The sequence below is a fragment of the Trichosurus vulpecula genome, chromosome 4 (genome assembly GCF_011100635.1).
Source record: "Trichosurus vulpecula isolate mTriVul1 chromosome 4, mTriVul1.pri, whole genome shotgun sequence".
In the NCBI taxonomy this organism is placed as follows: domain Eukaryota; kingdom Metazoa; phylum Chordata; class Mammalia; order Diprotodontia; family Phalangeridae; genus Trichosurus; species Trichosurus vulpecula.
The window spans coordinates 228,013,861-228,038,379 of record NC_050576.1 but is presented as its reverse complement, the minus strand read 5'-3'; the positions used below and the strand labels follow the sequence as shown (position 1 = coordinate 228,038,379).

At 40.4% G+C, this 24,519-nt stretch overlaps 1 protein-coding gene across 2 annotated transcripts in view; it reads right to left on the bottom strand.

The window, feature by feature from the left end:
• Window positions 1–24,519, bottom strand: part of MME (membrane metalloendopeptidase) — a 135,399-nt gene that overhangs the window by 33,053 nt on the left and 77,827 nt on the right. For both annotated transcript variants that reach the window (XM_036754638.1, XM_036754639.1), the window contains exons 14-16: window positions 23,505–23,603; window positions 19,311–19,391; window positions 14,289–14,392 (exon numbers count right to left, since the gene is read on the bottom strand). In XM_036754638.1, the coding sequence (XP_036610533.1) occupies window positions 14,289–14,392; window positions 19,311–19,391; window positions 23,505–23,603 (284 nt within the window). The remainder of the gene's footprint in view (window positions 1–14,288; window positions 14,393–19,310; window positions 19,392–23,504; window positions 23,604–24,519) is intronic.

Here is a 24,519-nt window from a genome sequence, read left to right as displayed (position 1 = left end):
CTGAGTAGACATGCTGATGAGTTGGCTTCCACCATGACTGCTCTTCAAGACTTTTAAATCGATTGAGGTGGCTAAATGTCCCATCTTGATGAAGCAGCACATATTGCTACCAAAGGCCTTGTTATAAAATAAACAGTTTGACCTCTAGCTAGCTACTTGTCTTTGGCTCACAGTTGTTTCAGGCACTGTTGCATAACAGCTAGTCTGTTGCTAATTTTCCATTCTACCATGCTATCTTAGCTCTTACTATTACAGATTGTTCTACAGAATAGCACAGAAATCCTTAAAGTTAAGTTGTTAAAGAGTTTTCTCTAGGGTTTCCTTTGGAAAGGATATTCTGCTTTAATCATTGAGAGATCCATTTTTTTTCTTCTGTACACAGTGTCAGATGTGGGACTCAAACCCAAGTAGGCTAAGGTTTCAAGTTCTGCTCTTTAACCTCTGTTAGGAGGTCACATGGCCTTGTCAATTTTAAGATTACTCTCTAAAGAGAGACTAGCCAAGATGGTGGAGTAGAAGGAAATAATATAATACAGCTAAGCCCTTCCCTACAACTAGTTCAAAAAGTCCTAGAAAACATATCAGGTGGAGTCCTTATTGGAAAACTCAAGGAAAAAAAGTGATTTTTTTTTCTAGCCCAGGTTAGCAGGGAGAGCCATAGGGATGGAATGAAGGCCCACCCAGAGTTGAGCACCAGGAAAAAAGTCCCAGATCTAGCACAAAGAGATTTGACTTTGTGCATGGAGCAAGAACAGATGCCAACTGGAGGTTCTGCCACTCATTACTGGCTGCTGAGATAAAGATCCAGTGCAGATTGTGCAGGGAAAATATGCCAGAGGAGGTAGGTTAAGAGAGGGTAATAGGACAGTCCAGGGCAAGGAATAATGTTGGGCCTTTGGTAGCATATTAAGCAATATATGAACAAGTAAAGAAATAAGCAACAGTTTTGTGGCTCTAACCCCAGGAGCAGAGTGGGGTCTCAAATTTAGTCTGAAACTAACATGATAGGAAGCACATACCAAAGGGGAGCCTGATATTCTGTCAGTCTGAAGCTGCTGAGCTATCCTGCTGGCTGGCAGTGGCTGAATCCAGCAGCAGTATCCTGGAACTCCACCAAGAGTTAAGGCCAGAGTTGTGTTGTTCACACTGAAACCCAAGTGAGGAACTTGGAGAACCCAGGCCAGGAAGGCAGCCCTCAGACTTCACCCTTATCAGAAAATATCCTCATTTTTATTGTATTGACCATGTCCACCCATTAGTAATTCATATTCCTTCAAATAGATCTCTAATGTTAAAATAAATCTGTAATCTCAATGTTGTGAGCATTTCCTGTGCTGTTACAGATTTCAACTCCTCCATGATTTATAATAATAATAATAATTAATAAGAACTAGCATTTATAGAGCATTGCAAAGCACTGTGTCATCCTCACAACAACACTGGGAGGTAGGTACTACTATCTCCTCTATATACAAGGGGAGTAAACTGAGGTCACACAACTAACAAGTGTCTGAGACCAGATTTGAACTCAGTTCTGCCTGACTCTGGGTCCAGTGCTCCATACACAGCCGCACCTATATTCATGTGTTTTTGCCTCGTGTTCTCTTGATGTAGAACAGATACCAGTGTAGCGTATGGACTCTCCTACCATTATCTCTAACTCTTAATACATGACTGATACAGATGAAAGAAATATTCAGGCAATGAAAGCAAGTATTTCCTAAGTATCCTATGATGATTCAGCCTTTATTGAAATGCCCTCCTCTACTTCCTACCCCCACCAGATATTTTCATGGTATACAAGTTTCACAACTTTTGAGATCCTGATTTTAGACGGTTGCCTCGCAAGCTTGCTAGAATAGATATCGGAGTGTGTTTAATGGCTCATTACATTTGAATGGTTTGCATAAATTATGGGAGATTGTTGAGCCAGTCAAAAAGACTAATGGGAATGGCAGCTCGTTTTGAAACCTGTTTTCCCTAAATGTGATAAAGAAAAGGAAACTCAGGATGGATGACCCTCAAGTGTTAGCTAATGAATGATCACACTTTTTAAATGCAGGAGGACACAGATAAATTAAGTTTCTATAGAACTGCTCTTCTCGGATCTCTTGCATTTTGGGAAAAACTCATTCTTGGGGATTTTGACCAAGTTCTGTCCTCTTAATGTTCTGCTTCCATTTGGATGGACTCACATTTTTATTAGTATTTCTAACTTAGCAAGTACAGCTTTCATGTGTTTATTAAGCATCTTCTCTGTGCTAGGTGCTGTGTTAAGTACTTCCTTTTGAGGCATTTCAGCTGTCTGACTCTTTGTTACCCCATTTGGGGTTTTCTTGGCAAAGATACTGAAGTGGTTTGCTATTTCCTTCTCCAGCTCATTTTACACATGAGGAAACTGAGACAAAGTGTTAAGTGATGTGCCCAGGGTCGCATAGCTAGTAAGTATCTGAGGCTGGATTTGAACTCGGGAAGGTGCACCTTCCTGAATCGTAGCCCAGTGCTCTGTCCACTATGCCACCTCGCTGCCCCTTTTAACTGCTTTACAAATATTTCACTTAATCCTCACATTGAACCTGCAAGGTAATATTACAATCCCTATTTTGCAGATGGGGAAACTGAGGCAGATAGCAGTTAAGTGACTCACTCAGGCTTGCACAGTAGATGTCTGAGCCCACATTTGAACTCAGGTATTGCTGATTCCAGGCTCAGTACAATACCCTCTCCACCACCTAGCTTCCCAGATGCAGAGATAGCAACACCAATAAATTATTTTGTTACTCAAATACCAATGAAGAAAAGGCTATAAGTTACAATAGGTAGTCTGTGTAGCAGACATTGGAAAACTGATTGACTCTGGTCAATGTGTACCTCACAAAAGTAATAGGTATGAGGTACCAACTTGAGGAAGATGCTGTCATTTCAAAAGAACTGGAAACTTTCCAGTGCTGCATCAGGGAAAAGGACAATGGCCCAATTTCCTTGGAAGCCAAATCCAGGCAAAGAAATGACCTGGGGACAGGTGTTTAAGGAGGCAGCACGAGAAATAGGAAGAGAGATAGATTTGGAGATGGAAGCACACTGTCCTGGGGACATAACCATCAGCCAGAGAGGCAGAAGATGGCTTCTCTCTGGGCTGGCTTACTTAGCAAGTTTGCATGTGTGTTCATTATACAGAAGAAGGGACCTGGAGGAGGAGAGAAAAGAAAAGAATGCTAATAATAACCAAGAACACATATAAGCAGGATACAGTTATGGCATCTCAGGGTAGTCTGTCACATTAGGGGTATTCAACAACCCAGTGGGGAAGGGATGCATGGACAATACGTCTCTCAAACCAGAACTAGCCATCTAAATGAGAAACTTCAATGTTTAAGCCTGAAGAGAGGGACCAGGTGTTTCTCTTCTAACTCTTATTACCCAGAAGGGTTTAAATGATGGTGAAATGAGAACACAGAGGACCTTTTGTTTTACAGCAGGCAAGGAAAGCAGTCACAGACTGTGTCATGCTGCAGACTTTTGATGATAATAAACCCATAGATCATAAAAAGCCTGCAATAAAGTTTTTCTTTTACCCACTCGAGTGTGACTTTAAAAGCCCAAACAACATATTGGCACATGTCCCTTCCTTGCAGGAGGTGTTCGATTTCTTTTTATCTAATTGTCTCAAAACAACTCTGCAAAATAACTAATGCATCAGAATCCTTTTTTTCTTCCTCTCCAGGTATCCCTAGTGGAAAAGGATTCTTATCATTTCATTCCAATAATTCTCATAATGCCTTGCATTCAGTCTGCATAGTTCTCACAAAAAACCCTCTAAAACCTTTTTTATACATCTTCATTTCACTTTTGACCATCTTAAAAAAGAAGATGGCAGTATGTGCTACCCCTATTTCACGGGTGTCAAAACTGAGGTCCAAAAATAGAAATTCCCTGCTTCTAATACCCCAATGTAGTGGTATCAAACTCCCTTAGGAATAGGAACCATATATCCTTAACTATAAATAAAGATCCTTGTGGGATGCATATTGTTTTAGAAAATCAAGTCAAGATGGTGAAGTAAAGGCAGGAACTCACCTGAACACTCCCAAGTTCCCCCCCAACAACTTTAAAATAACTCCTCAAAATGAATTCTGGAGCAACAGAAGCAACAAAAGGACAGGGTGAAACAATTTTCCAGTCCTAGACAGTGTAGAAGGTCAGCAGGAAAGATATGTGTCACTGAGGTGAGAGTGGAGTACAGTCCAACACAGTCCACCCTCAGCAGACAAGCCAGCAACAAGTACCTGTCTCCCATACACCAGGCAGCCAGTAGTAGGCAAAAGTGGGTGCAAGTCAGCAGAAGGCATCAGGGACAAGTGAATTGGCGGCAATGTCTTCCAGAGGTCTTAGCCCCCAAATAGTCAGGGATCTGACAACTAATAAGAAGGAAATTACAGTGGACTCTTTGCTGGCACTTGGAGCAGAACTTTGTTGCATTGCCTATATGAGATCCCAAGTCATAGAACCAGGGCAAGGAGAGCACTAGCACACTAGACAATGAGGCCACCGCTGAGGGGTAACCCTGATCATAGTTCTAGGGTAGAAAAGAGTACTTGTGGTCACTTACACACCACAGCACAGGCCAGGAAAGCAGTGACCACACATCTGCTTCGATTATACCACCTTGGAAGAACTGAAAATTCACAGACCCCCAGAAATACATGTAAAACAGTAGCATGAACACCTAAAGCTTGGGACAGTGTCCCCTTCATCCCAGGAACAGAGACCAACTTTAGCATGAAGTTAAAAGTCAAGAAATAGGCTGAGAAAATGAGCAAACAACAACAGAAGAAAATAAGCTGACCATAGAGAGTTATTATGGTGACAGAGAAGATTAAAACAGAAACTCAGAAAAAGAAAGTGAAGTCAAAAAAGCTACATTCAAAGCCTGAAAGAAAACTAAATTGGTCTCAGTCTCAAAAAAAAAAAAAAGAAATTTCTGAAGAGAAAATTCAAGTAAGAGAGATAAAGGAAAAATTGGGAAAAGAACTGAGGATGATACAAGAAGACCATAAGAATCAACAGCTTGGTAAAGAAGGCAAAAAAAAAACCTGAAGAAAATAATACCTTAAAAAACAGCATAGGCCAAATGTTAAAAGAGGCACAAAAATCTACTGAAGAGAAGAACTTCTTAAACAACAGAATTGGACAAATGGAAAAGGAGGTACAAAAGCTCACTGAAGAAAATAATTCCTTAAAAATTAGAGTTGGGCAAATGGAAGCTGATGACTCCAGAGACATGGAGAAACAGTAAAACAATATTTTAAAAATAGAAAAAAAAGAAGAAAATGTGAAATATCTCATTGGAGAAACAACTGACTTAGAAAATAGAGTGAGGAGAGATAATTTAAGAATTATTGGACTACCTGAAAGTCATGAAAAAAAGCCTAAAAATCATATTTCAAGAGATTGACAAGGAAAACTGAACTGACATTCTAGAATCAGAAGGAAAAATAGAAACAGAAAGAATCTACTGATCACTTCCTGAAAGAGACCACCCAAAATGAAAACCCCCAGAAATATTATTGCCAAATTCCAGAGGTTTCAGGTCAAGGAGAAAATATTGCACATAGCCAGAAAGAAAGAATTCAAATACTGTGGAGCTACCTCCAGGATTACACAGGATTTAACAGCTTTTACATGAAAGGACCAGAGGGTTTGGAATATGATATTCCAGAAGGAGTCAGGATTACAACCAAGAATCACCTACCCAGAAAAACTGAGTATAACCCTTCAGGAGAAAAAAAAATGGATATTCAATGAAACTAAGGACTTTCGAGTATTCCTGATGAACAGATCAGAGCTGAATGCCATGACACTACTGCAAGCTCCCTTTAGAGTATTGCCCTAAGGTGTCTGTTTTAACTCCTGCTTGGGAATAAAAACTCTGTGGAGGACAGGGAAAGCCCACCAAAAAGATAATGCTAAATATTTTCTCCACTTTTTATAAGAAAATCTCTCCCATTATTTCTATTTCTCGGTCTGTATACTGTGCTTTTTGCAAATAGTGGATCTTCACAACTGGGGTTCCCACTGAACAAATGGGAAACCATGTAAGATACTGAGGGGTTAGGCAACTGTCAGTTCATGTTTCAGAAGTACGCAGGATTTTTTTTATTTTTCAACCCCTGCCCTCCTCACCAAGTGTACTATTTGAAGGCTCAAATAGCTAATAACCCAGGGATAATCCCAAATCCGATCTCAATTGCCTCTGAACTGAAGTGCCTCTAGAACTTTGGATCTGGCCAAGGACCCAAATCCAGGAAAGCCAATGCCTAGACACAGTAGGTACTTTATTCTCCCATTAGACTGTAAACTCTTTGAAGGCAAGGACTGTCTTTAGCTTCTGTTTTGTGTCCTCAATGTTTAGTACAGTACCTGGCATATAGTAGATATTTAATAAACATTTACTGATTGATCATAAGTTCTTGTAGACCCAAACCACTATTAATGTCTCATTCTTGGAGACTATAATGCATATTATTAAAGGTTTGAAACTACACCCTTTTTCTAGTAGAATTTTGTTTGGACTTCTCCATAATATTTCTCTTGTTCTCCCTCGTGTTGTGGGCCCAGCTGGCATGTAGTTCCCATTCAGTCAGCAAAATATAGAAAACTATGGAAGTGGTTCTACCTTTGATCACTCTTTATAAGAAGACAAAATAGTATAGACCCCTTTCTTTTTCTGCTTTATCTAATACTGACAAATCATCTTCCCTCAGAAGATCCTAGATCCCAAGCTGGAAGTGCTTGTCATATAATCCAATTTTCACAAGGAAAGTGACTTGCCCAAATTGACACAGGCAGTAAATCTCAGAGCTGGTATTTGAACCCAGATCCTCTAACAACAAAATCAGTGGCTCAATCCAAGTCTGTGTGATGTCATCAAGTATGGATCCTTCAGTATGTTATATAACAGAGGCACAAACTTTAACCACTCTACAAGTTAGGAGAGAATCTTCATAAGTTATCCAGGCAGTTACATAGGGAAACATTTGTCTGAAATGACGGAGGGAAGAAAAGCCTCAGAGTGTAGCATGAGAAGCGGAAAAGATGAAGAATACCATGATAAATCCCAAACAGGGATCATGAGATTCCACTGAGTATTTTGGTCCAGCTGAATTCCTTGAGAAGCATCACTCTCTTTTCACGTTTCTCAAGGAGCCCTTGGGAGCTTCCTTTACAGAGTTGGAATGTACTCAGAGCGACTGTTGATAATGTCTTTTGAACATGATCCATGTACAATAATGTATAAAAGTCAACCTTGAACTTGTTAATCCTCCCTCCCCAATGGCATCCTTGAGCATTAATTAAAAGGAGCTTTTAGCTGATGAAAACTTTCCACATCCAACAAAAATGCAGCCAGGGAAATGGTAAAAGCTGATTTGTGTTGCTTTGGCTGGGTGTGCTGGGGAGATTATCTGAAATGTTCACCTCTGACCCGATGGCAAAGAGTGATTTTAGATATCTGGCATCAGAGCTGCTTGTCTCTTGTTCAGTCTTCCAGCCTCAGCAAGTTATTGTCATAAATCGTGTAAGGAAAAATTTCTTGATGATCAGAACTAACCAAGGGATGACCCTCTATATGAGAAGGAGAGACTTTATTTGAAAAACAAAAGATCCTTAAAAATTAAATAAAAAAGGAAAGCGGTTGGGTCAATACTTCCCTAGAACAAGAGACTTTCTCACACTTTTCTTCTTTGTTCCCTTTGCAGCATTTCTGGGAACTGTTATAGGGAATTAAAAAGGAAATCTTTCCAGGCTTTTCTCCACTCTTTCTTATTTCTCCCTCTCATCTCCCAAACTATGATACTCAGAATAACTGAATGTTGGACATGGAGGGGAGCTTAGAATTGAACTCTATAACTTTGTAAATTTGAAGGCTAAAGGTCAGAGGGGGAAGTATATGGCTTATGATAGTGAGCTAGTTGGGGTCCTGACTCCCAGGCCAGCCCTTTGCTGCCCTGCCCTGGCCATCTTCCCACCACTCAGTCTCCGTTTCTGGTATAACTGGACAGATGGAAAAGAGTCAAGGACACTTTCAGACCTGATTCTGAATGTTCATGCAATATAAACTGTTGGAGCTTTAGAGAGGCCTTAAGATCATCTAGTCCAACAACATCTTTTTAGGAAACTGAGGCCCATTTGAGAAACTGAAGCAACTTGATCCTTAGTTGCCTTAAAAAACTCAACTCAAGTATAGGAGGGCCTTCCTGAGACTTAGTCAGTACTTTCCCCCAAATTACTCTGTCTCTACCAATAGAATGTAAATCCTTAAGGACTGAGTCATTACATTTATCTTTCCATTCCTAGCACCTAGCACAGAGCCTGGCACAGAGAAAGCACTTAATAAAAATTCACTGAATTGACCTGACCTCTCCAATGTCACAAAGCTAGTAAGCTGCTGAGTTTGAATCCTAACTGAGATGTCCTGACCCCACATCCAAGGCTCTTTCCATTACACTATACCGCCTCCCAACAACCATTTCAGGGGGCACTTAGGGCCTTGTGTTGACTGTGGCTACCTTGACTTCCATGATTCTACTCCCATCTAAGTGTAGAAATGTCAGCCAACCCCAGAGCAGTTCACATACAAGGCACTGAACTTGGATGTGCTCTGCTCACATAAATAATTATTTCTATGCCTGGGATTTATCTGCGTATTGTGTTTTACTGCTGCCTGAAGACTTTCATTACAGTAAAGCAATGAGTTTAGGCCTGAGTTTTGCCATTTTAGTTCCATGGTTTTGATGCATTAGAACTCAGGGGCCTGGTATTGAAAAAACTCACTGTGGTTTATGAAAGGTAACTCAATTGCTCTGCAAAGCATGATATACAAGTATTGGCACCATGCATCATGGTTAAGATTATAGAACGTTCTGCTCTGAGGAATCCCAAGGATAATCTGAAGTTGGGAAACAGAGATAGAAATGATGGAGGGCTGCCCAGGTTTGTTTTTTTTCTTAATGGGGCCTCCTGTCTGTTCAAAAAGGAGTTTAAATTTATAGCTCATGTACCAGAACAATGTCATGTTTAGAGATACTACCAATTCATTAACACACAAAGAATATGAATGTGATTCTCTTATGAATATAACAGATCTGAAAACCAGAGCAAAAGGTTTTCAGCTACTGAGTCCAAATGATGCCTAGAAGAAAAACCTTTACAAAATACCTGAACAGTGGTCTTTTAGACTTTGCCTGAAGACCTCCAATGCGGATCAAATCTAACTACCATTAAGTTTTTTTCCTGAAAGCAAGCTAAAATTTGCCTCTTTTTTATGTCTACCTGTTGCTTCTAGTTCAGCCCCCTGGGACAAATGAGAATGTCTTTACCATCTTTCATGAGGATAACTTCAAATACTTAAAGCATCTATCAAGGATCCCTTTCCAAGTCTTCTTTTCTCCAGGTACAACCCCAAATCCTTCAACTGATCCTCATGGGTCATGAACTTGAGACCTTCCACCATCTTGGTTGTCCTCATCTGGATAGTTGCCAGTTTCATCTTTCTGATGTCATGATTCTCTTCGAGAATGAAGGACAAACCACACAACCTGTGAGTGCCCTTCCTAAACTATGACAATGCTGAACACAAGATTCTAATTGTCAAGATGTTTGAAATAATTCTGAAATTTGGTATTGATCACCCTGAGACTATGTAAACACAAAACCTTTTTCCCCTCTTTGTGTCTTTTTGTGATTCATCCTTCTTTATCCAAAGAGCAGAAAGCACAGCCAAGTACAGGCAAAAATAGGCAGACGTTCTGATTCCCTCAGTTCCTTGACTTTGGGTCAGCTGCACCACAGACAGACTAAGTGATCCATCAGGGATTCACTGAGGCAAGGCAGTGACCACCTCTGATATTCCCTGGGGCTAAATGATACTTGGAAGACTCTTCTTGGATTTCCTCAAGCAGAGGTTGGATGACCACTTGTTGTCTATGCTACTGTTTGGGTGCCTTTCAAATCTGGCTCGGACTAGATGGTTACTGAGGTTCTCCCAACTCTATGATTCTGTGATGACTTATGAGCATATAATAGGCTCTTAATAAAGCCTTGTTGACTTCACTAGCTTTATGGATTAACTGAGTATTCTTTCCTTCAGATCTCTAGGTTTCATTGCTTTTACTTATGTAACCTGCCCTTTTCCCTCCTCCAATCAAATGCCATGATGGGTTCCCTTGGGAACCCATTACCCAACACCCTATTCTGTCTCTCAACTTTGCCTGATGAGATCTACATAGCACAGATTTTCAATCTAAATTCTGAGTATTTTAAAGACATGAAATGTGTTCTGGTGGATGAAAGACATTTTCAAAATTGAAAAAAAAAACTACTACATAAAAAGGTGATTTTCTTTTTCAGATTGACAGGATGATCTTTTTAATGAGTATTTTAGGGCCTCCAGATGCAGGATGTAGTAGCTGTAGATTTAAGTGTATTTATCCCCTGACCTTTCTCTTTTTGCAGCCGGGATTCTCAACATTTAGCTCAGAAATGGTGTGATTAGTTCCAACTTCTTTCAGACCAGTTGATTGCTGGCTCCATCCCTTGCCCTGAAGTCAGCCTGTGTTTAAAAGCATCCTGGCATTGCAAGGGCTCAGAACATTCTGCTGCTGTCTCAGTGTATCTGTCAGCAAAGCCATGGAGGGACCCAGGTCAAATTTCAGTGTGTACTTACTCCTGGTACTGAGTACAGGGCAACACGGAAAGAATTTATGGATCTGCCTGCTTCAGCATGATGCTGTCCTGGGTGTGCAAGGATGGTCAAGGATGTGAATTCTCCTAGCCCCTGGCCTACAGGGGCCTGCACTTAAGAGACAGGCAAAGATGTAGATGAATAAGCCAGTTAATTTATCTACATATATGGAGATAGCTCTTTACTCACATTTTCAAGGACCCTAAAAACCTGCAAAGCTCTTTCCTTGGGAGACAACATGGTACAGTGGAGGAATCTCTGTCCTCTGGACCCAGAGGACCAGGTTCAAATCCTACCTCCTGATGCTTACTATCTGTGTGTAACCTCGGGCAAATCACTTGGTTCTGTTTCCTCCTTTGTAAAAAGAGAGAGGCCAGACTTTCCATGTCTAGATCTATTGTCCATGGAGTTAGATTATGTGCTTACTATCAGACCCATTTTATAGAAGAAGAAATGGAGACTCTGAAAAGTCAGTTGGTTTTCCCATGAGCACACATTCTATTAAATGTTTGAGGAGGAATTTGAACATAAGCCTCCTGAGTTCAAACACAGCAGTCTTTCTCTTTATGGTGGCATCCCCATCTGTCCAGTTCTACTAAAAATGGAGGCTGATTGGTGGGAAGATAGCAGGGTGGTAAAGGGCTGGCCTGGGAGTCAGGACCCCAACTAGCTGACTGTCTTAAGCCATGTACTTCCCCCTCTGACCTTTAGCCTTCAAATTTACAAAATTAGGGAGCTGAATTCTGAGCTCCTCTAACATTCAGTTATTCTGAGCATCATAGTTTGGTAGATGAGAGGGAGAAATAAGAAAGGATGGAGAAAAGCCCGGAAAGGTTTCCTTTTTAATTCGCTATGACAGTTCCCAGCAATGCTGGGTGTCTAGAGCACTGAGTCTGGAGTCAGGAAGACAAATGCAAATCAGGCCTCAGATACTTATTAGCTATGTGACCCTGTCCACTGCCTGCTTCGGTATCCTCTTCTTGTCCCAGGATTGTTGTGAGGCTCGAATGGAATATTTGTAAAAAAAAAAAAAGTGCTTAGCGCAGGGCCTGGCACATTTTAAGTGGTCACCAAATGCTTGTTCTCCCTCTTCCTCCTTCTACTTCATCAAGCCACCTGTCACCACTAGCTAAATGAACTATTTATTATTTGCAAATAATGCAGAAGTTTATTTGGGCATAAGTGGATGAAGAACTCCCAGAGCCTTAAAATTTAGTTAATTGTTTGCCTTCATATAATACTTTAACACATTCAATAACACTGTGAGGTAGGTCCTCTTGGTAACCTCATTTTCCATGAAGTTCATGCAGATTAAGTTACTTGCCTAGGTTGAAGAGTTCATTTGAGGTGGGATTTGAACCTGAGTCTTCATGACTCCACATCCAGTATGGTAGCTAATAGGTAATGGTGCATTTGGGGGAAGTATTGCCTCTGCACAGACTACTTTTTAGTGCTCTATAAATCTATACTGCCAATTCACAAAGGCAATGGATTTTTGAGACCCAACTGAATGATTATAGCAAGGTTGAAGATCATGTATGAAATTCCAGTGAGATCAGAATAGTAGGAAGTCATCAATGGATTGGGCCAAAGGGGCACTGGATCTCTCTGAGAAAAGGTGGGGGATCAAGCAGGGATAAATGAAGAAATGAGAGAATGAAGAAATGACATAGCTTAGGTCTTCAGTTATGAATGTCAAAATGGAGGCAAGTTCTTAGAGGAATAGTATAACCATAAATAGCTGTCTAGTCCTAAAGATCAGGGAGCATACTGGGGTTGTTGTGACCTTATGGAGTTGTATGCCTGTACTGAGAATGTATGCTCTGTATTGAGAAAGAAAGATATTTCACTTCAGGAGATGGAAAGGGAACAAAATATTACAATGAAATAAAATATTATATGAATGTATTATAAATGTCAATATGCCTGGGGGAAGAACTCCCTATCTGACAACAACTGCTGGAAATCTGTTTGACAGAAATTAGAGTTAGCTCAATATCTTTGCAAAGCAATAAGCTCAAAATGATGACATTACCTGATTATTCAAGTTTATAAGATAAAATAATTAGAAGAGTACCTTTCATAATTTTGCCTAGGAGAGAAGTCTTAACTAAACAAAGGATTGAGGAGATTGCAGAAGATGAAATCTATCATTTCAATAGCAGGCAATTGTAAAAAAAGCTTGCATAAACAAAATCAATGCAGCTAACATAAGGGAAGCTGAAAATGGGGGAGGGGAAAAATCTTTGCTTCAAATACTTCTACTAAGTGTCTGATATCCAAGATATACAGGGAATTAATACACATATATAAGAGCAAGAGACATTTGGCAATGGTTTTAGTAATCGAAGGGTATGAACAGTTTTCAGAAAAAGAATTGTTAACTATTAATGACTGAATGAAAGATTGTTCTGAATCCTCAATATTGAGAAAAAAGTAAAATCATAACCTCACACTACCTTGCTAATTAATCAGCATTGGATTAGATAACCTCTTAGGTCCCTCCTAGCTCCAAGTCTGTGAGCATCTAGGTGGTACAGTGGATAGAGTGCTGGGCCTAGAGAAAGGAAGACCCATCTTTCTGAGTTTAAATCTTGTTTCGGATGCTTATTAGCTGTGTGACCCTGGGCAAGTCACTTAACTTTGTCTCAGTTCCTCATCTATAAAATGAGCTGGAAAAGGAAATGGCAAACCACTCTAGTATCTTTGCCAAGAAAACCACAAGTGGGGTCACAAAGAGTTGGGCATGACTGAAATGACTGAATAACAACAAAAATCAAGGTCTCGCCTTACACCCAAGAGTTGGGTATATATGACAAAAGATGACATTGGTCTTTCTAAGAGGGGCTGGGGAAAAGAAAGGTACAATACTAACTTGTTGTTAGAGTTCTGAATTTGTTTGGTGATTTGTGAAAGCAATCTGGAATAACAATGATAATGATAGCTAACATTTACATAGAGCTTACTATGTGCATTGTGTTAAGCACTTTACAATTGGTATGTGCTATTATGATTCTTAGTTTAAAGATGAGGAAACTGAGGCAGACAGAGATTTAAGTGATTTGCCCAGGATTACCCAGCTAGTAAGTTTATGAGGCTGGACGCACACACATACACACATGTATACACACACATATATACAAATGTGTGTGTACATGTATGTATATATACACATGGGTACCCAGACATGTATACACACAATGACTACAACAACATAATTGGAGAGAACAAAAAACAAAACAATGCTGTGTACTTCTAGTGACCAGCCTTAGCTCAACAGAAGACTGGGGACCTTTTTAGGGCCTTTTGCCCTTCTTTGAGGAGGTGGTGGCCTTTTGGCATGGAACAGGGTACAATTCTTAACCAAACAAGGGTTAGATTTAGGCATTTCAGCAGAGTTCTTCGTTTTTCCCTTTCTTTTTTTCATTCTTTGTTACAAGGGATGTCTCCTTGAGAAGGCACAGATCTGAGGACTTAGGGCATGCAAACACAGAAGGGATCAAGAACAGTTCAGAACAAAGCCCAACAAAAGTGGGAATATACATACTCTTCCTTGTCCACTTTTTCTCGGAGCTTCTTTAGCTGTTTATTTTGGCTAAACTCCAGGTTTTTCAGGATATTCTCAAAGTATTCTTCCTCTTTGTAATTCAACTAAATAAATTACAGAAAATGTTGCTTTTGGTTAGAAAATACAACAGCAATATCTTGCTTTTAAGTTATCCGCATATATTATCAAGTCATACATGCATCTTTTGTAGGAAAGGGGGAATGTTTTCTCAAATTCTATGAACTGCCAATAAACTTATTAAATTTCTATTTAAAATGACCAAAGTAGGACTTGGTTTTGTCCAAATCACACAGAGATGTCACATATACTCGTCATAGAAGAATCACTGGTTGATTAGATGTGAATGAATGACAGAATAAAAGAAAAAGCATTTATTAAGGACGTACTATACACCAGGCATTACTCTAAGTACTGAGGATACACGTGCAATCAAGCAAGACCTAGAAGCTTCTACTTCATCAGAACTTACTTTCTAACAGGGGAGACAATTCATTTATGGGAGTAGTGAGTGATATGGGAAGTGTATTTCTGAGAGGGAAGGCAGAGAAAATGATGATTGAGAGTAATGAGGCAATTGATTGAGAATCATTAATTCCATAACTATGCAATTAGTTAAATGTACAAAAATATCAGAAAGATGATACTATGCCATAATTTTTATGTTTTGAATGTTGTGAGTGTAGTTCATAGATTGTGGCTTATGTGAGGTGACACTCTCATTTTGGGGTAGACTAGTTCATTTCCAAATGGGCTCATCCATCCTGCCAAACATTTTAAGGATGATTCAACCCAACTGAAATATCAACACACTTAAAGCAGTGAGAGCCATGGAAGCCAAAGAATGAAATGTACTAGGAGATATCTGTAAGATGTTCAAGATGGTGACTGTGACCTTGAAGAATTCCTGGGTGCAGAGGTTCACAGGCTCGGAGCTAGGAGAGACCTCAGAGGTCATCTAACCCAATGCTCATTTATTAGCAAGGTAGTGAAAGCTCCAAGAGACAATTTCAGCTCAACAGGGCATAGTTGATCTTGCACCTAACTCTAATAATTTTGAATGATCTAAAGTATTTCTTTGCATTTAGGCAAATCATTATAGCAACTGTAAAAAAAAAACGTCATCTTCAATGCATGCTTCACACATGTTTTGTCACCATCTATCATTCAAATGAATTTCCATATACCATGTCTCAGTGTGCTACATAAGATATGGAAAGTTGGTCTAAAATCCTCGTTTTGCTGTAAGAAATTAATTTATTTCCTTAATAATGATGCTGTTCTCAGTATACACAGTGCTGCCAAACTGTGTTTTGCATTCTTTTAATGCTTTGAAATTCTCTCCACTATCTGGGTTTTGGCTCAAACAAGTGGTTCTTGAATTTCCTTCATTCTGTTTTCCTACCACCCCAATCTGACAGCTACTGTGACCCTACAACCTCCACCTTCCATTCCATCTGTCTACCAAAAAACAAAACAGAAGCAACTCATTTGCAAGGAAATATCTGTCCTCCATGGTGGGAAATGTTTTTTTCTACTGTGATCAATTTAAAAGCTATAAATCCAGTTTCTAATTATACATGAGCTAAAAGAGATTTGGGGATTTACCTCTGTTTATCAGCAACGAAACTAAGCAGTAATAACCTTTAATTGTTTAAAAATATCTGCATGCATGTCCAAGCAGAAATAGATGAAGGACCCAATATTTTCATTTACTTGGATAGATCTGTTTCAATATACCCTTTTAAAGATCTTTTCAGTAAAATATCCTGTTCTTTATTCTTAGTCATGTCTGACTCTCGGTAACTCCATTTGGTTTTTTCTTGGCAAAGATACTGGAGGGGTTTGCAATTTCCTTCTTCAGCTCATTTTCCAGATGAGGAAACTGAGGCCAATAGAGTGAAGTGACTTGCCTAAGGTCAAACAGCTGGTAAATGTCTGAGGCCAGATTTGAACTCACAAGGATGTCTTCTTAACTCCAATACCAGCACTCTGTGCCCTATGGTATCACATAGCTGTCCCTAAAAATACCCTCTAGGCATTGGCAATGAGAAAGTTAAAAGATGCCATAAGGACATAGAACTGGATAAATTTAGGAAATACTGGGCTTTTATAAGCCTTAATAATTTTGAGTCAAGGATGTGGAATGGTAAGCTGAGATGGAAAAGCCTTCAGGATCACAGGCTTATCTTCTGACTCTAGGGTGAGAATCACTTTGGGGTGGCCAGTCACAGCAAGAGTGGGGGTGACCACAGTGGAGGAAAGGTCTGTGTTCTGGCCTGGGAAGTAAAAAGGACCACCCCCTACTTCTCCCCATCTTTGCCTTTCCTTTCTTCTCTCTTGTTAATTTAGCCATCAAAAATGCAAGTGATGGGGTGGGGGGAGGGAAAGGAAAGAAAGGGAAGGGAGAAGGGAGAGGGAGAAAGAGGAAAGAGAAAGAGTATGAGAGAGAGAGAGAGAGAGAGAGAAAGAAGAAGAAGAAGAAGAAGAAGAAGAAGAAGAAGAAGAAGAAGAAGAAGAAGAAGAAGAAGAAGAAGAAGAAGAAGAAGAAGAGGGAGGAGGAGGAGGAGGAGGAAGAGGAGGAGGAGGAAGAAGAGGAGGAGAAGAAGAAGAGAGAGAAAGAGAGAGAAGAAAGAGTAAAGAGGAGAAAGAAAGGAGAGAAAGAAATAGCAAAGAGCAGAGAGAGAAAATGAGAGGGAGAAATAGGAGAGGGAGAGAGAAAGGAAAAGAGAAGGCAAGAGAAAGATGAAAGAGAAGGAGGGGAAAGGGAAAAAAGAGGAAGAGAGGAGGAGAGAGAGAGAGAAATAGGGAGAGAAGAGGTGGGGAGGGGAGGGAGACAGCCAGGGGAAACTTTCCTAGATGAAAAGACCTTAAACTCCTTGAGGGCAGGAATGGTTTCATTCTTTGTCTTTGTACCTTGTCCCAGCGTAGTTTCAGTCCCATAATTGACATTTAATAAATGATTGTTGTATTGAATTGCATTAGAAAAGCCAACCAGGACCCAAGAAGGATAGTCCTTGGTTTTGTGTTTGTTTTTAAATTTCATTAAAGTATTTTTTCAACAAACAAGCATTTAAGCATTATTTATTTTCTCTCTCTCCCTTCCAAAAAAAGGGAAAAATAAAATCACTGACCAGGGGCTTGTTTTCACTGATTAAGTATGAGTGTACAGACTGGTTTGATTACACTTATAGATGTTTTCACCCTAGGATTGGGAATTCTGTTCACAATTGACCAGAATTCTTATTCTGGATTCTTTGCTCCCTCATTTTGGGCTTCAGTGTTGTGGAAGAACAGACATTTTAAGCAACGGCAGTCTACATATGTGTCCGTTCCCCTCAGAAATTTCTTAAATTCCCTGTGGAGTTAATGTATTTTCATTCATCCTCACTCAGTGGGGGACAGTGTAAATATGTGTGTGTGTGTGTGCGTGTGCTTGCGTGTGTGTGTGCGTGTGTGTGTGTGTGTGTGTGTGTGTGTGTGTGTGTGTGTGTAGACTCTATTGAAGATAGAACCTAAAAAACACCCTCAAAAGATGAGAGGAGGCTTGGGAAATGGAATGTTTGTGGGAGAGGAAATGAGCTCCAAAAATGTATTTGGAAGAATAAGTAATACACCCTGACATAAGCCATCTGAGGCAGGAGACAGGGGAGGAAGGGATCCCAGGGGCCTTAGGCACAATGGCCATGAACTGGAGGGCCACACATGGTGCAAAACTCCCTGCTCCTGATCTGGAACCTCTCAGCTCTTTCAAATTCTCTTCTTTTTTTCTGACTAATCTTTGGTTACCGATCTGGTTAGATGCTAAAATAAGGTTAAACACGACTGGGGCTAAAACCAGTGCCTGTAGCATCTCAGCCTGAAGCAATGAAGAAGACTCTCAGACACAGCTTTCCACTCAGTATCATTAGTTTCTAAAGGTGAGTCTGGTGATTGTGGGTTAATTCTCTCTCCTCTTTGGCCACAGCCCTAATTCAGCTCATCACCTCAGTCTCGACTGATGTAATTGGTCTTCCTGCTCTACTTTACCCCTCTGATCCATGTCCACAGAGCTGCCAAAATAATCTTTCAGAGAAACAAGTCTGACCATGCCACTGTCTTACTCAAATGGCTTCCTATTGCCCCTAAAATAAAGTACAAATGTCACAGCTTAGTGTTTAAGACACTTCACAATCCAGGTCCTTCAGAGCCCTTTCTCATATTAATTCCTAGGACACAGTCTAGGTTTTAGTCATTCTGGAGTACCCAACCTCCCACTTCTGCCTGCTTCTGTCTATTTGCATAGGACACCCAACCCTTTCTGGAATACAAGGCCTCCACACCTCTGATTCAGAATCCTTTACTGTTCTGGTCAGGCAAAACACATCTCTTAGATGCCTTCCCAGTTCATAATATTCTCATTCTCATTCCTATCTGTCTTTCTCCCTCTCTCTCTCCCCCCTCCCTCTTCTCTCCCTCTCCCCCCACCCCTGCTGTCTATACTTACAGAAGAATATAAACTTGTAGAAATCAGGATTGTTTCCTTTTTGCCTCTGTATCCTTAGACTTTAGTATAGTGCCTAGGCCACAGTGTTTTTGTTGAGTTGTTTCAGTCATGTCCAACTCTTTGTGACCCATTTGGGCTTTTCTTGGCAAAGATACTGGAGTGGCTTGCTATTTCCTTCTCCAGCAGGCCATAATAGATGCTTATTAAATGTTTGTTGACTTGAATTAAACATTTTAAAAAAAGTATATGGATGTGTGATTTCATTGGTCTAGGGATAGCCAGTGAGGAAACCCTCTTTAAGAATGGAGATCAGGACACTGTATTGTACCTTCTTGGGGCCCTGAGAAGTCAGATGACCAGGCTCAACAAGTCAATGTGTTAAAAGCAGGAAGAAAACATATTTAAAATAGAACAATACAACATATAATTTGCATGATGTCAATACACCCCACAATCCCGCAATAAATGCAGTTCAACCAGTCCTGAGCATCATGTGCCCCATTCCGTTAGAGACTTACCCCACTGTACTCTTTGTTCAGTTTCTCATTATTTGTAATGATATCATCAGGATAGCCAATCCTTTCCTTAATTGCCATGGCCTAGAAAAATGAGAAGATTGAATTTGGAAATTGACTGGAAAAATCTGAAATAAAAATCACATTTCACAAAGAACCTGAGAAATTTCATTTACAAAAACAAAATAAGAGAACAACAAAAAAACTCCTGTTATCTATGTACCCTCAAGTAAGAAGGAGCCTTGTCAATAGTAGGTTCCCAGGGTGCACTAAAAAAATCCCATTTTCAAAAAATCCAAAGTGTGCTAAAACAAGACTGGTGCTTAATTTTTACAAGGCCATTCTCATTTGGTGCAACTTTCCCAAGAAACCTACCCCAAATGAAAATTGACAAGGCACTGCTGCCTGTATGTGTCTGTGTTTTATGAAACTGTTTTTCTAAAGAAAGGTTTCGCTTACATATTATGTGAGGGCTGATGGCATTGGCTGCCATTCCAGCCGCCCATAATCATCTTTCCACTACATTAATCTGGTTGAGAAAGCAGATAGTGTTTGCAGGCTTAGGGCAGATGCTCTCAGTACAATGTTAGGGGCACCATACCGACTTTGCAGGTTTTATATCATCAACCCAGTTATTTTTCAAGGCAATCATTGTAGATTATGTGGCCTCAGGCCCTTCAGGGTCAATGGAATAACACTGTTCAACTGAATGGGAAAGACAAATGGTCTTTCAGTATGCTTGCCGGCTCACCTTTACTCCATATTAAACATGTACGCCTTTACTGAAAACAATTGTGGGGAGCACACAGAATTTGCATGGAGAGGTGAGTACAATGGCAGCTGCGACAACCTGTATTTTGGGAAGCTGAGCTATTTCCCAGTGGTAGGATGAGGAAGGTACCTTTGAAATGTGCCTGTCTACACTGAACAGTAGAGAAACTGCACAGAATGATGGTGAGGGTTGTTATTGCCTGGCCCGCAGGAAGCTCCTTTCCATACAATCTTTGGCACACCCTAGACCAAGATGCTTCAAAGGGACACAGTGTCTGATTGTCTGTCTCTATGACAGATATTACAAACAGATGGTTTGCCACTATCCAGACTGTAACGTACCATCAGTCAGTCAACAAGAACTTATTAGTGCCTACTATGTACCAGGTAGAAAGCTAGGTGGCACAGTGGGTAGAATGCTGGGCTTGGAGTCAGGAAGCCTCATATTTGAGTTCAAGTCTGGCCCTAGACACTTACTATCTGTGTGACCCTAGTCAAGTCACTCCACCCTGGTTGCCTCAGTTTTTTCATCTATAAAATGAGCTGGAGAAGGAAATGGCAACCCACTCTGGTATTTTTGCCAAGAAAACCCCAAATGGGGTAATGAAGAATTGAACATGCCTGAAAAATGACTGAACAACCAAATGTACCAGGCATTGTACTAAATGCCAAGGATCCAAAGAAAAGCCAAAACAGTGCCTGCCCTCAGGGAGCTTATATACTATTGGGAGAGACAAAGAAGTACATAAAAACTACAGAGTAGATAGAAGGCTGTAATAAAGCCTCCTGTGCTTGATCTGAGTCTTAAAGGAAGCCAAAGCTTCTAAGAAGCAAAGGACAGGAAGGAGAGCTAGATAGAAGACATCAAGTTGGGAAATGACATGACACATGAACACAAGCAAATGGGCCAGTATGTTCTGTCCTGTGGCTGTTGCTAAGAATCTGCTCTTGAGAGCTGAGAGTCTGCCACAGCTCCAGATTGAATCTGTAGAGACGACCTCATTGCTCAGTCACCCCTTTGGATGTGTTCTCAGTCTGGGAACTAAAACATTATTGCATCAGAGAGCCTGCACTGGAGACCTCCTTCCAGAGTGGCAGCAAACCATGACTGAATGAAACCAAAAAGCAAACTCTTTGGGCCTGACCATTAAAAAAAGCCCAAGCCTCCATCTTTCCATCTCGTTTACAAGAATGTGAGAGACATAGTCAAGCTTTACTGAAATCCAGGCCAATTATTTCTACAGCACTTTCCTTCTCTCCCTTGGGTCATAAAAGGAAATACCACTAGTTTGGCATTCCTCATAATTCAGAACAGAATTGATCTTTGATACAGATTCGGCCAATTGAAACTATTTCTTATCAACATTAACTATTACTCTTGCTCCAAAATGTCCCAGTCCAAGGGAACACAAATAGAGATCAACAGGTGATAGTGACTTTGTTTATTAACTTGCCACTTAGAAAATTGGTCTGAAGGAGTCAGGGCTACTTTCAAATGGGTCCCATTCATTTATAGTGAATTACGTAGACAATGGGCAAGCTGACTATGTGGACGTGGAATCTGAAGTCCATCTCCTTATCCAATTCTACAACTATATATACACACACCCACACATATATACGCACACACGTATCATATATGTATATACCTTATATATAATGTATATTTATATTTGATAAATAGGTACACAGTTAAGTGTATAATACATGTACATAGTGCACTCTATACATATATACGTATCACATATATTTGTTTTTACCTTATGTATAATGCATATATGTAATATATATGTTTATGATGTGTGTAGTTAAGTATATAATACATGTACATATATTGTATGCATTAATATATGTATATGTGTTGTCTCACTTTTTCATTTGTGACCTCAGTGCCTAGTGTAGTGAGTGGCAAACAGCAGGTGCTTAATAAATGCTTTTTGATGCAATGATTGATTGCTATATGGTTCAGACCTATGGTTTCATCAATGTAAAGAATTCCTAGTGTGAAAGCTCCCTCCACTAACGAAGACTGGCAATTTATGTATAACTTGTGGGCTGAGAAATGTGCCTTAGGTCCTGAGAGGTTAGAAGGTGACATGGTATGGGAGAAAGAGAGATAGATTCATCATGAGAGCACCTGAGCTCACACCCTGGCTCTTGCCCTGGGACAAGTCTAACCTCTCTGTGCTGTTTGCTCATGTGTAAAGTGAGGGAGGCCGGCTAGGAGAGAGGGGATATTCAGTTGGTCATTTTTCAGCTGTATCTGACTCTTCCTGATCCCATTTGTTTTTCTTGGCAAAGATACTGGAGTGGTTGCCATTTCCTTCTCCAGCTTGTTTTACAGATGAGGAAACTGAGGCAAACAGGGTGAAGCAACTTACCCAGAGTCACACAGCTAGGAAGTGTCTGAGGCCAGATTTGAACTCAGGTACTCCTGACTCTAGGTTTGGCCCTCTATCCACTGTAGCACCACATTGCTGCCCCAGAGAGGCAATGTGGTACAGTGAAAAAGAACAAGCTTAAGGGTTAGAGGATCTGGGTTCAAATCCTACCTTATTAGGGGGCTTATTCCCTCTATGGCCTTGGGTAAATCACTTAAACTCCCTGGCCCTCAGTTTCCTCATCTGTAAGGTAAAGGGGTGGGAATATCTAGGTTTTATGTCTATGTTCCTGTGATCCCACGGGGAGGACCACAACAAAGTTAGCCCTCTATCCACTGTGCTAGGTTATGTATACAACATAATAATAGCAATAACCACAATAATCCAGCAATAACCGATGCATGCCATGCTTTAAAGCTTACAAATCACTTTGCTTCCAATATCTGCCTGAGGTAGGTGATGACATACCCATTTTACTGGTGAAGAAACTGAGGCCCAGAGAAGTGATGTGATTTTTAACCACACATTTCATGGTTTTAAAAACTAGAACTTAATATTCCTTTGCTAAGACATGATACGAGGCTCATGTGCTCATGGCTTTTCACCCTCTCCTTGGAGGTTTGTGGTCCATTTGAGGACTGACATAGAACATCCAAGCTGTGTGCATGGATTGAAGTTTCTAGATGGGTTGCAAGGGACCAAATCAATTATGATCGGCTCCACGGGCTTCACATCCTGAGCTTCGCTTTATACAATTATGCCTTTCCTACATTTTACTTACATTGAATAGAAACAAGTGTATGAGAAGTTTAAAGATAAATTCTTGGAAGAGTCTATGACTGCACAATGATTTCAGTGACAAAAAAATCACAAAAAAGTATGAGGCCCATAGGAAAAGTGTAGGCAGGCTAGCATTTGCAGGAATGCTACGTTTTCATGCTCTGATCCTTGACTGTGATGCTTTTCTTCTTGCTTTATGCCCCTGCCCCTACCTCCCATGAAAGCATTCCCTCCTTTGGTGGGAAACCCCTGATTTTGTCTGCACCTTATCTTCGGCTTTCTTTTTAGTCTCAGCATCCATCCAAGTGAGATCATCTAAAGTCTCAATGAAAACTTCCCGAATCTGTGAGATCAGATCTTCCACCTGAAACAAACCGAATGCAAGGCAAAGTAAGAGGGTCAGTTCATTCTTTAAAGAGAGTCAGGAGCTCAGCGGGATATATAGTAACTCCATGCTTAACTTTGCAGCAGAATGACGCCATCTAAAGAAAGTGTGAAAATGAAAATCTCCTTTTGCAAGGCAGTTTATGGCAGTTTCTACTAGCATCATGGCAGATGTACAGAAATAAAAATGTGCTTAGGACTGAGGATGGCAGAGCTTTCCTCAAGACTGTGGATGACACTATGCTTCAAACTTTTAGTTTGTTTGTTTTTTTGCAGGGATGGGGGCCCAGATCCGTGATTTCATCAGCATCAGCATAGGGAAGACCCTGCGCACGCGTCAATGATTATGCAAAAGAAAATGCTCAAAGATGAATTAACAAACAAAAAACCTGTTAAGAGCTGACTGTGGCAAGTAATTGGATCGCCCTGGACCCCAGCTCTTTTATTTGTAAAATGATGTAAGTGGACAAGGTGGGCTCTCAGGTCACTTCTTCCAGCTCCAGATCTATTATTCTGTGAGCCATAGTGTCATATTATTGCTGCAAAACAATCTACACAGTCCTTAGAAAATAGCAAAGATGTTCAGAGTGATGTGGCAACCAGAAGGGCTGTTACTGATTCCTGAAGTTGGAAGAAAACGGGGAAAATCAGTAAAAAAATTGCTAGGAAGAAAAAAAAGCCCCAGTCATGAGTTGTTGTCCAATCATTTCAGTTGTGTCAGACTCTTTGTGATTCCTTTTGGGGTTTTCCCTTTTCTTCTCCAGCACATTTTACAGATGAGAAAACTGAGACAAACAGGTTTAAGTGACTTGCCCAGGGTCACACAGCTAACTAGTGTCTGAGGCCAGATTTGAACTTAGGTCTTTGAACTTCAGGCCTGGTGTTCTATCCCCTCT